Consider the following 19,128-nt stretch of genomic DNA (forward strand, 5'->3'; position numbering starts at 1 on the left):
TTATTATAAGTTTTTACTATATATTTTAGAGACACAAAAACTTGACTATTAATTTCTTGATCGTTCCAAGTTTTGATTACTCAACTTTAAGTTATGTCAAATGTTACAAAATATTTTTTGGGTCCGTTTGAGTATCTGTTAGAAAATTTAGGGCTTTAGAAAAGTCTAGGTTTTTTTAAGTAGTTCCATTAATACTAGGCTCCAACACTACTATATATTCAAGGATAAAGAAGAAGAAACAAAAAGGTGTCCTTTTGCTGAAAATATGACAAAAGCAACTTGAAACGATTTGACAATTAATATGCTACATTTATTTATGAAATAATTATCTTTCATCATTTAAGATTTGGAAATTAAAGCAAATGCATATAAAAAGGATAAAAGAAGCTATATTTGCTTGAATGCATCATGCATGTATTCATAAAGTATAATCAAGAGAAAAAATGTCATTTCGCTTGATTGCCATACACAAAAAATCATAAAGAAAATCCTTCTATATCTCCATAGACACAGTCAAACTGTGTATATATGACTATACTTTTCAAAAATGGAGTTAAGTTATAGAATATAAGAGGTAAGTTTTTTCATGAGCACAATCACATGTGTTTTTGCACTCAATAATTAGACAATCTCTACTAAAGAAAAAAATAAAGTAACTAATTGAGGGAAAACTAATTAAAATGATTTGATGAGCGAAGGATACCTCTAAATCATTGTTAATCCTAATCTAAAGGTACATCATTTTTTTAATTTTTATATAAAGTACTTCCCGATTTTTCAATTTTTTTAATATGAGTTGAACTAAACGCCTGTGATATTTCATTCATTTCATACAGTGTTCCATGTATATACTATTCCTTTTACTTTTTTTATTCTCTATTGATATATGCTATACATCAAGGAACACTATTAACAATAAACTATATTTTTATTCCCTAAGTAGATCTTTGACACTTTTTAAAGAATTTATCACGATAATTAGCTAGATTTTCTGCAAAAAAATAAATAGATGTTTCACTCAATTCATTCAAACTGTATCAACTCACTGAGTACTCAAATTGTCTCTCATATTGACATAATGAAATGCCCTAATTCCCTTAATAGAATATCCTTTTAGATTGAATAAAGCATGAGTTTGTGTTATTATAAATACAAAAGAGGTTTACCTCCAAAGATTATCAATACCGTTATATAAATAGGTTTATAATTTATATAAATATACTAGCAGAGGGTTCGCGCGTTACAGGGCTGAATAGAGGTAAATAGAAACAAAGAATGAAGGTAGAAGAAAATAAAGAAAGAGAGATATAGATAGAGAAAAAGAGGTTTTATTTGGGTCAAAATCAGGTTCTTAATTATTTTGGGGAAAGAAAATTGTCATTGGAACATGTTTGGCATTTTTGTACGTCTACCTGAGAAATTTAAAACTGATATGCTCAACCGTTCTAGATTCCATCTAAGATAACTCCATACTTGCATACATCTAAGATATCTTTTTTTTTTCAGAAACGTATAGTGGGCTCCCCTATCCCCCCCGGTAAGGGTTTAGTGACACACTTTGTTTTTGTTTTTTAAATAAATAAGAAAATAAATCTGTATTTACCTGGCATTTTGGACAATTACAGAACTCCTCCTCAGGTGAATTGGTTTTAAAATAATTTGCTTCTTCGTCAAGTTTTAAGACGTAGAGACGCAATAGTTCCTCACGTGTAAATCGGAGGGATTTTCGATCCTCAAGGATTGCCAATTCCGTCATGGATCTTGGCGATGATGAGGGTTTGTTCGTATTTTCATTGCTCGTACTACAAGTACTACTGCTGCTGCTTGTGGTACTACTACCACTACTATGCCCGCCCGCCGTGTGTTGATGGTGATCCCCACTACGAAATCTTCGAAATGGTGACGAAAATTTGTTTGTGGCTCGCTCCAGAAAAGGTGACTGCAAAAGAAGAGACGACTTTTTTATGGATTTACATAATATAAGTATATTCATATTAAAACATCAACCTATTTAATATTTATTTAGCACGAACTTCACATAAGATTATAATAAACAAAACGAAGGTCACAACGTCTGCATTTTACGACTTATATTTTCTATGTCTTCAAAAAAAAGAAATTCTTAAATAATTGAGTATTTTTTTCTCTCTTTTTCATTTCTTTCTTAGAGGATTTCATCGCTATAAGATAATTTCTTTACAACATCACGTTCCTTCATTGTTGTTATGTATATATTAAAGGCCTTCATTTTAACATAAATTCTCTTAATACTTACTCCGTCTATCTTAAGCAAGATGACTACCATATTGCTAAAGAACTAAAAAGTTCTATGTATTTATGTACATTGATGGAAATCAATTCCCTGTACCCTTTTTTTCAATCAGAGAGCTCGTCATTCAAATGAAGTAAAAATGTAAAATGTTTAGGTATGTTTAATTTGTTTCGTAGGTAACAGGACAAAGGTTTTTGTACTAGTCCAAAATGTCTTCAAATATTTTGTTAGTGAAACGAATATATGTTTTTACTGACGTCGTCATAGTTTGTAATGCAGTAAAAGGGATGCTATGTCAAAAGTTTAAAAAGTTTTAAAGTCAAAATATGACTTTACTCCCGTATAAAAAAATTAGTTGGCAAAATAAACAGTGATTTAATTGGATTTTTTTAAAGCTGTTATCATCATTATTTAATTCTTGAGGAAATTATGACGGCTCATGAATAAAAAAGAAATAACATGAAGGATTTGTTGGGGAGTTATAAGTTGTGGTACATATAAATGAAATAAATCGAGCATCAACTTGGTAATTTGGACAATTTGAAGAATATCCGGGACAATGTAGTGACGTAGCTCAATGAAAAACGTGCTTGGAAGAAATTATTCTCATTACTCAATGTGCGTAGGTTCGATATTCGGTCATTCCTAGTGAAGTAAATATAGTTAATGTATATGGACTTCAAATTTTGAGTTCAGATCGACTCATTGTAATACTTTGATAACTACTTATACTCAATAATTGCAACTAAATAAAGGAGCATATATAAAATAAACAAATGTTTCTGAGGAGTAAGTAAATCAGTTACACTCATCTATGAGAGAAAGAAAGCAAACACAAATCCCACTTCCTATACAACAAGGACTCATAGACTGAAATTACTCCAATCTCTATCCTAAATTATTTTCTGACTCCAATAGGGAACTATACTTATAACTCCCGAAAAGCAAACCCTCAGTTTCCCTTTTGTTTTTAAAAGGCAAACGTACTAGTGATTACTTTATACTTAGATTTTCTGTCCTTAAAAATTAAATAATAGGGATAGCAGCTTTATGAAATAAAAACCTTGTTCAAATTGCCAACTAGAAAACTGCTTTATAGGACCAAAATTGTACAAAATTGTTAAGAAAACTATGCAGTTTTCAGGTTCAATACATTTACATAGAGATATGTCATATCATATACAACCCTGCCTATGTTCTTGCTGGATACAGAGTGGGATTAGAGTTTATTTCCTCCCTCTCTTAATGCATAGTATAGTAAAATTTATTCACATGCATAATTGAAAGCTAAGCTGCGTATGTTCTCAAACATTTAACAGTTTATCTAGATTATTGGGTTCTTTTTTTGTTTTATTTTTTTGAACAAACTGGCAGGAAATATCTTTTACAACTCTAATGATCAAATGGACAAATATACTCCCCTTAAAAAAAAAACTAGAAAAAGCCTGTTATAAAAATGAATAAATATTATTGGAAGCAATACTCTAATACTTAATTATTATAAATTATACTAGTTTTGTGAAAATGAATTTTCTTTTAGGAAACATTTGGAAAATTATGGTATTCATTTAGTGAAATATATGCTGATGAAAGAATGAGACACAAGTATGAAGTATTTTAATTAAATTCAAGAAGAAAATTATTATAAATACAAATGTATTTTGTACCTACTTTTGAGTCCCTAAAGAATATATTTAAGAAAATAGTCAAAAAAGAATTAATCTTTTGTGTGTGAGTGTGCAAGAATTTAAAGTCATCTAAATGATTTTGCATTTCTTCATCCCCAAACCTCCTTCCTACAGGCTTCCTTTTAATCTTTCATCTCTCCACCCAGCAATTCCCTAATGATATGATAGTGTACATTGTAGAGGAGAGCGGCAGGCAGTTGCAACACTTTTTGTTTTTAGCACAATTACTCCGAGCTGGTTTGACTTAGTCCCGCCAAATTTTAAAACAACCTAACTATGTTGTTTGAATTGATTTAAAAGATTAACGAGTGGCCGATCAATAAATTGTGCAGAAAAATCGTCCACAGTGATCTCCAGGTTTTGATCTTGTTTAGGGGTACTGTTTACAATGTCAAAGCCAGAAAGGAAAGCTATAAGACTGTGGAGGCAAACCTTTTGAATTTATAGCACTCTCTTGCAAAAAAAATATAGATGTTGCCATATTTACTTTGTAGGGCACTGTCTTATTGAATTATGAATTATTATATGATTAGTAGTTAAAAATTTAAATTATGTATTAACTTTAACATACAAATAGTATTTTATTATGACCACATTTTATTGATAACATCATAAAAGTTGTGGGTCCTGGTAGGATTGAAGATATAAACGAATCAAAATTTAGTATTATTAAACATCATAAAGGGAGGTATCAGAAAGGCCATTGGGTATTTGGAGGTGTTTTCAAGTACAGTAGGGAATGTTTTTTTTAGTTGAGGGGGAATATCGTTTAGTGACAACATTCTTGCATTTAATTGCTGAGGATCTTGTAGCTGGAACAACTGACCTTTCTACCGGTTGAATTAGTTAGATAGATATACATATATTATGAATATAATTTTTTGGATCTATTAACTCGAATCACTTCAAGGCTATGCTCAGGTGCTTAGGAGTAGTAAATATCATAAGGGAACTTTTCTGATATATCTCAATGAATATATGTGGAGAAAGTTTTTCAGGGATAATTAGTTTTTTTTTGTAAAATTATAAATAACATTGTGGACTTATATCCAATGTTAAGTGTTTTCTTATTATTCATTTTTTTCTTCTTTTTCAGTTCTTTTACAGAGTATTTCATTTTCTGTTTCATTAAAAAATGGATTCAAAGTTAGTTTTTATGATACCTATACACATTCATTTAGTCAATCAATCAATCAATTTATAATGTAGGTTATGGGAGCTGTGAAGATTTCTGAAATATCATTCCTTAAATGTTTATATACGAATATAACTATATATATTGATAATTATACTCAATTTCTTCAATTATATTAACATTTTTATCTAATTTAATTATAATTCTTTTCCATTATATTAAAGTATGCTTTTGGGGAAAGTATACTATCAACACAATTAAGTTATATGTTAAGACTTCATATTAGGTAACTAATTGTTAGTTACGTGTGAGTGTACTTATGAAATCAGAGAGTAAGACTAAAGATAAAGATGTCTGGCGAGGTTATTTTCTAAAAAGAATGATTGAAGAATGAAAACTAAGGGTAAAAATAATTAAGTTCATTTTGTCAAAGAAGAAAAAAACCAAAATAGGCTGTAATAAAGGAGGAATAAAAACGTTGTTACTTATGTGAAATTTATTCCCTTTAAATTGGAAAATAGACAACGTAAGCATAAATCGAGGAACAATAGATGATTGGCAACAACTCCTTGTAACATCCTTAAAATTATTGAAAACCCCAAAGAAAGTGTGCCGTTGTTAGCAGTGAGTGTCCACCTTTCAAATTATTTTTTCGGGGGAAATACTTTTCTTACAGTTTATACATTTCTTAATTAAAAATGAAAACAATAATGTTGCTCAACTTTACATTTAGACGAAAATACTTTTTTTTGAATAAAAAAAAATACATATTCGTTTTAATTGAACTCTTAAAGATCAGCAGTAAATGAGAAATCAAAGCGTTTTTCTTCCTCAAAAATAAGCTTTCACTAAAAAATATTTTACCTTTGAGTTACATTTTATTAGAATAAGATAATCTTAACTACAATGTAAATCTATATTAAAATTTAGTTAACAATTTCACAATTTATTTGAATATGAGTTAAAAAAATTTTTAATTTCTCAAAAGTTTGCTCAACCCTATAAAAAATAAAAAAATACTTTATAAATCAAATAAAACATTCACGCAAACCGATATAATATAGATATAATTGAATATTATGTCAGGTTTCTTTAGTTTTAAATAAATTTTATGGTATTCTAGATATTTTATAATTTCTAAAATTTAGTTTGATAACTTCATAACTATTGGAAAATATCATGAATAATGAATTTACTGCTGATCGAAAGTTTGCAAAATCTAATCAGACTAAATTTTTAGTAATAAAACGTCTTCCTATCATGTAAAGAAGTTTTGCAAAACTAGATTGAATATTAACGGAGTTGTGGGATTCGAAAGATAAAGTATAAAAAACCGTTATTGCTAATAAATAATTGAATTTAGGTTTATATCTCTTTAATATGTAATATGTTTTTTTATCGAATGACGATAAAATTAATCATTTTAATTTACTTAAACTACTACAGCACAATATTCATTAAATATTAAGAGATAATAGGAAAATATTGATGTTTCTTTTCCAAAATTACAATTTATCCATTAATATCTTAACGCTCTGTTTTTTAGGATTTCATTTGAAAACTGTGAGGGAAATACAAATTTTTGATTAAAATTTCAGCATTCTAATAACGTATTTTGGTTCTATATGACATTTCTATATATATGATACAAAAAAATTAGTTACATAATTTGTAATTAGTGTGTCAAGTACTGCCACACAGATAAGGAACTTAATTTATTAGTGTTGACTTTGATTATGTGAATGTCAAAAACAAAACAAAAAAATCATTGAAAATATTGTCAGTTAGTCCTAAATTACTTTATTTCTACAATTTATTATTTTTATTATAGTTAATACAATGGTTCAATTCGAAAACGTATAGCTGTAAATAATAATCAATCATACACGTGTTACTAAAAATAAAGGAAAACATAGAAATAATGTCAAAAAACATATGAAAACACATCAAAAAATGAAGTCTTTTTGTACGCATGTATAAATTTAGGATTCTCATTTCAACTATAGGATCCTATTACTAAATAATAAAGTCCAATTTTATTATTTCAATTAATATTTAAGAATAATAATGCCTAGTCTACAGTTTTTTTTATTTCCGTAGCCATAGGAAGATATTGAAATTTACCCTAAGGGACAAATGATTCGAAAAGTTTGTTCTAGGTGGGATTAAACATCCAAACACATTTGCATACTAAGAATATAAAATATAATGGTATTGTTCATGTAATACACCTTGAGAATTAGGGGACTTCGCCAGACCACTAACTCCGTCTATAACCATAAATGGATCTGACCACAAAAAAAAGTTAAAAATTAAGAGATGAACAAATTAATTTTTGATGGATTAAATAAAATGTAGATATATTATGAAATAATAAAATTCAGAGCTTCTCGAAGGTCTAAAATCCCGGGAAAACAAGATCTAGTGATTGCAAGAGAGAATACTTCGACTAAATGTATAAATGAAAATGGTTTGTATTTTTTAGGTCACCCATTTTTTTTGGAGTTGGCAAATAGAGAGTGAATTTTATTTTTATAAACTGGTGTCATTATTATTTGATTACTGATGAGATTACTTCCTTTTCTCCAACATACAATATGCCATTGATTACTACAGACTGTATTATTTGGTTTATATGCAGGGTGGTACTCAAAAATTATAATTCTCCTCGAGGCCGTGTAGCCTCAGTTTTAAAAGTTTGACAATTTTTGCGTGGCGCCATTCAAAAGAACTGACAAAAAACTACAATTAAATGTATGTTTTGTTTTTGTGCCATCAAAAATGTCCAAGAAACAAGCAAAACGTCAGAGAGTGTGCAGTGTCCTCCTCACAAAAGTTGATCTCCGACAAGATATTCACAGTTGACGCTGTTCTAAACCGGAGAAATGATTACTTCTTGGCTGAATCATTAGCTTAGGTCGAGAAAGCCTTCAGGACTAAACGTCCAGCTCAGATCATTTTCCTCAGCGTCTTGGTGTCCGACGACAGCAAAATCCCTCCCTACTTCTTCAAGAGCAACGAGAAAGTCAAGTATACTTTAAGGTCCTCAGATACCATGTCTTTCCTTGGTTGAAGAGCACGTTCTCCAGGGACAACTATGTGTTTACCTAAGACGGCACCTTGGCACACACGTCCAAGAAGATGCAGCATTTCTGTGGGGAGAACATAGCTACCTTCTGACCGGCAGACTTATTGCCTTCGTCCTCGCCCGACATGAACCCCTTGGACTTCCCTGTTTGTTACATCTTAGGGGGCAAGACGAACAAGACTTCTCATCCGAATGTTGATGTCCTGAAGGCCGTGATCACAGAGAAGTGGAACAACTTGTCCTCAAGGCCAGTTTTGCTTCTGTTCTCCCCCGTATTGAAGTCATCATCCAGAATTTAGGGGTACATATTGAATAAAGTTTTCTTATCCTCAACTGTTGCCATGATTATTTAACTACATTCAATTATATTCAAAATATCGTATGTGATCCTTAATAGAAAGATAGTTTATTTAAGAGTTTGTAATAGAATTGTAAGTCCTTGATTGAATTGAGGATCAATATCAGACTAATTCTGGGATTTATCCTTTTTTATTTCTTTTTCCCACTCCTCCCTACTCACACCTGATTATAGTTGATCTAGTGAAACATCATGGCAGCTAAGCTACTCTCCTCCAAAACATTTTTCAAATTGCCATGGTTATCATTTTGTTTTTTGGTTTCTTTTTTAAAAACATGACCAAAATATTGTACATTATTTACACAATCAGCTTTGTATATCCTTAATAGATAAAGAGTAGAGTTCGTGTTTTTTCCCTTCCACTTATTGCTGCTTGTAAGTTAACTATTCAAACGTAACGACAGCTCAGCTATGTTCCTCCCCAACATCCTTCAAATTGTCGAGATTGCCACGTTCATTTTCGGTTTCTTTTCTTTTTACATACCAGCAAGATATATTTTTGAAGAATTTAACTTATGAGTTATAAAAAAGAAACAACAAGAAAATAAGCAACCCTAATAGAAACCAAATGAAGTATCAAATCCAGCAAACATCTTAAAAATGCCAGAACGAGTTAAATTCATTTTTTTAACATCCTTTAGCGGAAAAAAATTTACACAAATAAAAATATCCAGGAGAAAAAAAAATACTTTTGTATACGCATTATAAATATATTTATACATTTCATTTCAACAAATGAAAAGCAAGTAGTTAACATAAAAAAAAGCTATAAATTGTAATTTCTTGATCAGAATGTAAAAAAAAAAGTGACTGTATTTATAGCTTTTTGTTTCTTTTCTTTTTTACTCATTCCTCATTTCATAATAGGATTCCTTTTTCCCATTGTTTTTTTGATCTCAAGAGAGGATTTTGATGTTTTTTTAAAATGAAAAATTGTTTTATACAAACACTCATATATACATTTTCCTTCTATAGAAGCATAACTCTAATATTAGCGTGTGTTTTTTAGATATATGATTTATAAGACAATAAATCACCAAATGGATAGATTGGCTACATATGCTGTAGTAATGTAGTTATTTTTATTTTTGTTGAATATGTATACATTATACTCAATTATACAATAAATCCAAATAACTAGTAAAGGAAATGTCTTGAAAATTTTTATTTCATTTATAAACGCAAATTTTACTTTTTTGAGAAAGATGTATTGATTTACTTATAGGAGTAGCCGACATTTCTCAGAGTTATTTAACGTCGAAAACAGAAAGTTTTACTTTATTAATATTACCGAGAGTTGGTGGCCCGGCATTGCTTGGTACATAAAGGGGTAGAATACCGGGACATTAATATTAATTCTACAATATATATATTTATACAATGAATTTTTTTTTTTTTTAAAAACGTTTTAACGAATTTTTTGAATGAATACATTTTAACGAAATGAAACTACTGAGTATAAAAATTGTGGACAATTGAGCACCAACCGTTTAACCTTCATGATACCAGATTTTTATCACTAAGTAACATTGTGATGAAAATCAGATGCATTTTATAGCTTGGCTTTTTTTTTTTGGAGTTGGCTAATTGAAGAGTGAATATCCTTTTCGTTAGCTGTTGTCATTACTAGTTAATTCCTAAGGCGAAAAACTTCCTATTCTACTACATACAGTAATATAAAAATCGCATTCAACATTTGTGTGCGCGCCTAAAAGACAAAAAGTAACGTCGAAAACACCTCAGCTAGCTTTTCAGGAAGTGTGAAATGCCCCCTAAACTTGCAAAAAAAGGAAATATGTTTAGATTTCAATATTAATAACCTGACAAAAACTAAGGCCATAATGGAAATGCCTGACGAAGGTGTTATGGTCTATCATCGAGTGAGTCTTACACGGGAATGTCTTCATGTACCTACATATGTCTTGGAAGGCGTCGTTGCTTGAAGGGTAAATGTACACGCTCCCTTGGTCTTTGCTAGAGGTTATTGGAAGTAACATCCCAGCTTTTGTTGAACCATCCTGCGGTCTGCATTTGTTTCATCACAAAAATAAAAAAAATACCAAAATTATCAAGGTTATGAGTAATTTTGAAGAAAAATGTCAATTTATTTTTTAACGACCAACGTATAACTGACAATGCTTATTTTTTATTATTATAAAAAGCTGAACTTTAGAATCACTCGCTAGTTGCTACATTGTTATTTCTTATATCAAGTAGTTACACTCATATTAATGACAACCACCAATACATACAAACTATGTGCTATTAATTTATAAGATACAAGTAAATTATACTCTAAATCTTGATAGTTTATTTTATTGATTATATTCATGCATTAATAAATTGATTAGCAAGTGTAATAATTAATCAAATATCCTCCTAATAAACGAAAATATATTAGCAATTAATGAATTATTAATATATTTCATCATGTATCTTTGTTATAATTTAATCCAGACTCTCAGAGTTGTTTCTTTTTGATAAAGATGTATATAAATATTATTATTGCCTATGTTTTTATTTACATAACTATCTTAACTAATAAACAAAGAAATAAATGCATTGCCAAAAGAAGAAACAATCTAAAAATTCAAATATTCTTTATAGGATTGACATATTTCAATAAAACTAATAGAGGTTGGGCATTTTAAATCTGAAAAACTTAAGAATAATTTACATTATAATTAATTCCTAAAATTAATTAAGCAATTTTAGGATATTTTGTTCTTTCATGTAGTGATCCAAAGTGATATCAATTCCTCAAGCCAATAACCTTCAGCTTTAACCACAGCCTTCAATTCGGGCTTGAACCTGACATCAGTCTTGATGAGGAAGTCCTTGTCAATGTTGGTCACTGATTCGAGAACGGAAACCTGCAAGGAGTCAACAGTGTGATGTCTACGTTTATAGGAGTCTCTCAAGTGTAAAACGCCCACTCAAAATAGTCCAAGGGATTCAGATCAAGTGAGCTAGGAGGGCTCATTTTCTTCGCCATTTTACTTCAGGAAGTCTGAATTGCATTTTTTGTTGTCAGAACGATCATAAGTATTTCTTGCAGGTGTTTTCGTCTCATTAGACTCCTTGAAAACCTTTACAATATTGAAAATAGTTTATTTGGCAGCTTTGTAAACTCAATAATATCTTTGAACGTGTGCACCGCAAAGAGGCACACAATAATGCTGGTCGGTACTTATATTCGGAAAACCTCTAAGGATCTTGTATTATTTCTGATACAATATTGTCAGCTAAATCTGATAAGATATATATCATGGCTGCCAAGATATTGAGGTATAAACTTGTTCTATATATAAAACCCCAACCCTATATAATTACAAATGTTATTTTAACCCTGGATATTATTTCATAAGCAATTCCACTCAAAGATGGATAATAAGTAAGCGTGAACAAATTATGAGAATGTAGGTAAGAAATACAACATGAAATAAACAAAGTTACAATAATAATCATATTCAGCCTCCTCTATTTGAATACAAAACGAATACTAAGCCATTATTTATTCAAGTAATACTCCAATATTCATACCATTCGAGTTGTTATTCTTAAATATTTATACTTTTAAAGTATTTTGTATTATTTTACTCTGTTAGTTAAAGTATTTTTGTGTACCATGTGTTAGAGATTTTCAACAGTTTATAATCTGTAATTTTTCCATTGATAAGATAGGTTAATAATTTTCCAAACGAAAGTTGCTTCAAAAGGATCACAGAGACCCTTCTCCTGATTAAGCTATTGAACAAGTGGCAAAACGGAAACTATGTGATGTATATTTGTCTAAATACATAACTTCATATACCACTAACAAATTGTAATAGAATCCATTGATTCAAGAATTATTTTAAAGTTATACTGTGTGTGTAGGGGGATTTTAAATTGGGGAAAAGTTTGTTTATATTTTGTCATTTTCTTCTTCTTCAAGTCACACATTTTCAGACATTTTTTTGACAAATATTTTATAATGATAAAATAAATTTTAGATACTCAAAATTTAACAATAAGGATCCAAGTAGACTTCATAATTAAACTTTTTTTTTAACTTTCAAGAGTCGTACATGGTATTTTATTGATGTTATTTTTACTTTTTGGAGACAATTTTTGTGTAAGAAAAACACTGAATTTGCCATTAAAATATTCTTATATCTCTTTTACGCATGCAATCTCTCGTCCTTACTCCTTGAGCATAACTTACAATAAACTAAAACTAACTTGACTATTTACTTATTTAGATATCTAAAAAAATAGTTAGACATTACTGCGGAAGAAGTAAATGGATTCTTAGAATCATTTTAATGTCACAATTATATTCTTATAAATGTCGTAAACAACATTTTTAGGTATGCAATAATATGTTATGCATAAACTAACTACACTTCATTTTAGCCAATAGGAAATATTGGGCAATTTATTTGATCAATACAAAGTGTTTTGAATGCATTTTATATTTCTATATTTATTCATTAGAGGATGGTATCTATAATTTGTAGTTTGGGGTCCATTTTCCCTCTTTTCCGTCTAAAGAAACGAGCATTCCTTCTCTAAGGCTTTTCAAATATATAATTTTAAGGTATAATTTTCATCTATTTTGACTCCATTTTTCATACGTATTTTCAGATGGTCTGAAAAATTTACGACCTCAATGTGAAAATGGGAGTACTCGAAATTAAAAACTAGTCAAATCTATTCAAACTCTGTTGATAGTTACTTACCAAATTTTCAGCCATTTTGGATGCGCAGTTGTTACCTAACAGTCGTTTAAGTAAGTTCAAGTGAGTGTTTTTGTGAAAATTTAAAAAAACTGGTTGCTTTTTTTTTGTTTTTTTGACTGGGAAAGAGATGGCGACTGTTTTTTTGTGTTAATCATTGAGATTTTTTTAATCGACTATCTTTAAATAAAAAAAACATGACATGAGCATACTACGGTTCATTATTTGTCAAGCTGAAAGATGATTTTTGTGAAATTAAGAGACCTTCATGGACATTTATTTTGTAGAGAAAAACGTTTATTACTATTTGGACTGGTTACAAAGATGATAGCTTCGCTGGGAGAAGTGTGAAGTGTGTATAGTTATTAGGAGACTATTTGAAAAATAAAAATTCATGAATAATGTTGTGTATCATTGTTCGGGCGGAAACTTTTCAGACCCACAATGTATACTAGCCGTAATGCCTGGCACTGCCTGGACTAATTAAGCATCGATTAAAAGACAAATTTTACGATTTCATAAATTGGAAGATAACCGCCCCAGAACTCCTCTGTGTTACTCTCCGTTTTTCGTGAGCATACTCACACCAGGTTATTCAATACTTAATTATTCTCTCCCCAAGAATGAAAGAATAATAATAACAGCTTGAGAAAAAAAAATATTCTTGTTGTGGCTCATGAACAGCTTGAGAAATAATAATGTCTACTGGAATTTAAAAAAAGAAAAAAATACCGTGGTTTGCCTGACAGTTTGAAGAATGTTTTTTTAAGCTGCCATGAATTTGATTAAATTAGCTGCCAGGATCTTTGAGATAAAAGAAATATACACAAACCCCTCTCTGTATCTAGCAATGAAATAGGTAGGAATTACTCAAATTTCGATTCTCAATTCTATTGTTTGTTTATGGGCAGGATCCTAGATGAGCATTCTTAGTATCGATATTTTACACTATGTTGGATACAAAGATAAGGGATTAAATTGAAGTAATTAAAAAACAGCTTATTTTATGGATGATACTTCAAAGAATACTCATATCGAAATTCCTACCCCAATTGTTTATTCATTAAGTACTATAGCTCATACACTATTATATATATAAAATAATAATTAATTGACAATTACGAATAAGCTCCACGAAATTGCATATACATAGATTAACGTTCAAATTAAATATGGACATAATTAATAAGTACATATAAACAAATCGAGTATTCACTCAAATACAAACACATATGATAAACACTAGTTGCATCAACACTTATATACAGCGCACGAATGTATTAAACGAGATTTTCCATGTGTTTTAGAAGAGTAGGTTTGCATGGATATGTATCATATGATAATGAGTCCATTAAATAATGTTAAAAACCCCAAATAAGTTGATCTAATAATCAGTAAGTGTCTTTGAAACATCATCCATTCAAATTTAAAGTCATGCTCTCCGTGACTGGTCTTCAAAGACAATATTTTTATTATTATTAATACTTCTGGAATAATTTAACCCGATTTTTAAATAGACCAAGGATTTCACTGTAGGGGATAAATAGAGATTTTGCAGCAGTGTCCTCATCTCTGATTAACGTTTAGAAGCAAGGTTTGTAAATCTCTTGAGTCATGGTTTTGTTATCCTTTAAAGGCATTTTTTTTAATCCTTAATTATATCTATACAATAATATACACCTAACAAAATATACAGTATTTAATTATTTAAATTATATTGGCTTAGGCGTTGTGAGTTAAATATATTATGTTTAATTTATTCCATCATTTATGCTGATGAGCCAGGGAGTACTTTAGTCTCAAAAGCGCAACCTGGCTTAGGTTTAGCTAAACACGCTCAATATCCATTAAAAAAACCTCTGGGATTTCATTAAGACTACATTATTATTTTGTGTTCAAAAATGTGTTTCATGACTTACATCAGGGAGCACTATTTACATTAAACACGGCATACATGCTCAATGCTACATGCAAAACGCTTGTGAGATTTTATTGATATGGCTACATTGATATTTCTTAGTAGAAAATTATCTATAAGATATACATCTGGGAGTATTATATACACTGCACCCTTGACACACGCTCGAGGGAACGTAATAAAATGACTATGATATGTCATTAATATGACTGCATTCTTATTTCTGAAATCAAAGTATGTAAATTAATTATATCAGGGAGTACTATATATAGTGACCCCTGTAAATACGCTCAATGCTTCATGAAAACCCCTTCTGATCATTAGTTGATATGGGTACATTGCTATTTCTTAGATAGAAAGTGACTGCTTTTCATTCCAACATACCTTTATACACAATACACATAATATACATATGTCCTACGGGTATGTAAAAATAAAAGAAACAGAAAATGAACAAAGTCACCCGCACAGCTTGGAGAATGTTTGGGAGGAAATCAAATTTGCTGTCATAACCTTTAATTAAATCAGCTGGAAGCAACTGTGAAAAGAAGAAAATAAACACATGTTCTACTCCGTATATATCAAGAACACATACTCTGATATAAATCCACAACTTTATTCTATGTCCAACAAGGACTTACACTTATAACTCCCAAGAAAACCCTCACTGTTTCTCTTTGTCTTTCATGAGCACACACACTAGTTATTACTTTATAGTTAGGAGTTACTTTCTCAATTATTAAATAATAATGAAAACTGTTATGAAAACTAAAATCCTGTTCAGATTTACAACTAGAATAATACGCTCCTGCTTTCTAGGGCATGTTTTATACGCCTCTATTCGTACATATTTATCAATATACTTTGCTTTCTTAATACAGATATACGGTAAAGAACCCTGATTTGGGATAAAATTTATTATTAATCACTCTGGATATTTTTCTAGTTGATAATGCCTCTAACGGTTTTTTTCAAAAATATTTTTATTATAAATCAATGCTTATTATCCAAAAAGGCCTACCTTTAGGAAATATTAATGATATACAGAGAAAGAATAAATGATTTACTTCTTTATAAATAAGCCTATGTATGTATAATTGTGGGTTTATATTTTTCAGTCAAGGATAATCTAATAGAAGAGGGTTAATTGTTCCTCAAATTGTACATATATATCTATGTACATACACTCTGCCACCATGTACATATTTCTAACTTTTTTAAAGCAATGACTTTCTATAAGTAGAAAGGATATAGTGATCTATTATTATTTTCATATTGGCTTCATCCAGGTCGTTAAAGGTCGGCTTGATTTGATAAATTATACCGGGAAAAGATAAAGTAGCCGCTAATGGCCACTGCCCATTTGAAAAAAATAGAAATAAATACAGGAGGTTAATATCAATTCGGAACATGCGTGTTCTAGCAATTTGTTATGATGCAGCTGTCTGATGGTGTCTTTTTTGTTGACAGCAGAAACGTTGATATTTCAAAAAAATTTATTAAAGCTTTGTATATCATGGCAACAGCTGCTCCAGATATAAAAAATATTTAATTTAAAAGGAGGAACGGAGTTCGTGAAGATGATTTTTGTCCACAATAACAGTAACATTTTCAATCGGGAGGTAAATCGAGAGCCTGGAGATGGAACTTCGATTTGGGAAGGAAATAGGGCCGGACCTTACTCTGATGGATTATTTTTTGGTCTCAGAAAATGACCACCATGCAGAGGAGCTATCTTGTCAACCCCTGCATCCTCCTTCAAGGCCCAGATCTAGGCTGTAATTGATTCTGGCGGTGAATACATAAAATAAGCTACTTCCAACATTCATTTGTACAATTCTTATTTTTAAGCCAAATCACAATATATATATATTTTTTTGTAAATGTGACCTTATAAAATCGAATCTCTTCTTATTTTTGATCATTTCTTTAGCCCTTCCAACCCCAACTATTTCGAATTATGCTACTAAAATTACTACTATTTAAACTCTACGACTCCAAAACTGGCTTTAAATTTGTAAAATTCTACAACTTCTATCGACTTCTACTCATAGCAAAAAAATTCGACTCCAACAACTCCGACTCTAACTACAAAACCCAGGTAAAAACCAGTTTCCTCAATTTCTTTTTCACTCTCATATTTAATTTGTATTTATAAGAATAAAAATAAGTTTTATAGTTTTGGAACAATGATCATTAAACATGTTTGAACTAGCTTGGGTTATGATGACAAGGATTCATTCTTGACCATTCCCTTCAACTAGTACCCCCACAATTACTTTTTTACCAATGAATGCATATTTTTTAATCTATTTTTAAAGTAATCAGCAAATGTCGTTATCATTAAATCCTTTTTAAACATAAAAAAATAGTTATATTACATTTTAAATTTATAAATTACAGTTTTAAGGCCATATTAAAGGTAAAAGGTCAAAAAAAGGTCAGCTTGTTTTAAATTTTTACTTTAGCGTATGTATTAGGGTTTCCAATTTTTGAATGATCTTTTAACTAAATTTTTTCTTGTATTTTAATAAAAAAATTATGTTTGAAAAGTTTCCGTCTTCAAATGGATTTAAAAAAAAAAAAAAATCTGTGTAGCCATTAGAAAATGACTTTTTTAACTACATTTTCTATTTGTAAAGGGATTCAGAAGTTTCACTTTTATAATTATTTTGCTGAATTTCATAACTTTTAATTTTAAATTTATGTCGTCAAATTTCAAAAGTTTCCTTTTTCCTGTTTTTTTAGAAGAAAACAAATTGTAGCCCAACGAAATACATGAATACATGCAACAGATTTCCATATAAAAAGTAGTCTTGTCGAATGATTTATAAAATCACTAACCATAATTTGATTAAATCAATGAGTATTCTTAGTTACGTAGAAATACTGAAGACCTCCCTAAACTACTCAATACTTATTTCAAACCATATGATGTATTTTGCCCTCAAAAATGAAATAATAGTAATAAGACCATAAGAAAAAAAAAAAATTATGATGTGATGAGCCCAGGATTACTTAAACAAAAACAGTGCACTCTGTATACACGCTCTATAGAGTTAACATTATTTTTATATTGCAAGTAGCATCACTCTCGATGCTACACGCTAAACGGCTGTGATAAATTATTACTACGACTACAATGTTATTTCTTAGATGAAAAATATCTATAAGATATACCTCAGGGAGAAAAAAACAGTGGACCCTGTTTACACACACGATTTATATGCAGTAAATTGTAACTAGTCTCTTCCTTTCTGATAGAAAAAAATTTGTCTGCAGAAAAATTTATTTTCCTAAGGTACAGCATAATAATAGAATTAAAAAAAAAAACTTACAAAAAATATATAGTTTTTTAAATAGGTAGTATGTTGTAAATAAAATTTCAATGCATAATGTCTTGTAGTTATGTAATTAGACACAACTATGATGCATTGTCTGGAAAAAAAAAAGACTTTCTTAATAGATTCCTCATAAAAATATTTTATCATCTATTAGCCTGTTACATTTCAAATTTTGGATGGCTAAAATTTTTAAAATATCCCGTAAATCTTATTATAGAAATCTATCTACGAAGATTTAGTTTCTTTCAAGTTTTTTGTATGAAATAATTATATCATGTCATAAATTGATAACACAACAAGTAAGAAAAGTAGATTTTTGGATGAAAAACATAAGTACAAATGGTCCATAAAAGAACCCAGTTCTTGTGCGAACTATTGATTTTAAAATTAAAAAAAAAAAAAAACATCGTTAGAAAATGTATTCAGAGTTATATTCCCTCAACTATAAATACCTTAAAAAGTTTATTCATAGCCGTGTTGAAAATAAAACTCAAATACCCAAACTTTTTCGAGAGGAATCAATTATCTGTTAAGGAATTAAATTAAATTAAACATCTGACATGTTATAGAACACTGAAGAGAAAAAACATTACCACATCTATTT

At 29.7% G+C, this 19,128-nt stretch overlaps 1 protein-coding gene across 2 annotated transcripts in view; it reads right to left on the minus strand.

Moving 5' to 3' along the window:
• Positions 1 to 19,128, minus strand: part of LOC121120470 (uncharacterized) — a 130,301-nt gene that overhangs the window by 23,728 nt on the left and 87,445 nt on the right. For both annotated transcript variants that reach the window (XM_040715357.2, XM_071889101.1), the window contains exon 3: positions 1,604 to 1,939. In XM_040715357.2, coding sequence (XP_040571291.1) covers positions 1,604 to 1,939 — 336 coding nt within the window. The remainder of the gene's footprint in view (positions 1 to 1,603; positions 1,940 to 19,128) is intronic.

This window comes from Lepeophtheirus salmonis, chromosome 1 (genome assembly GCF_016086655.4).
Source record: "Lepeophtheirus salmonis chromosome 1, UVic_Lsal_1.4, whole genome shotgun sequence".
Taxonomy (NCBI): Eukaryota; Metazoa; Arthropoda; class Copepoda; order Siphonostomatoida; family Caligidae; genus Lepeophtheirus; species Lepeophtheirus salmonis.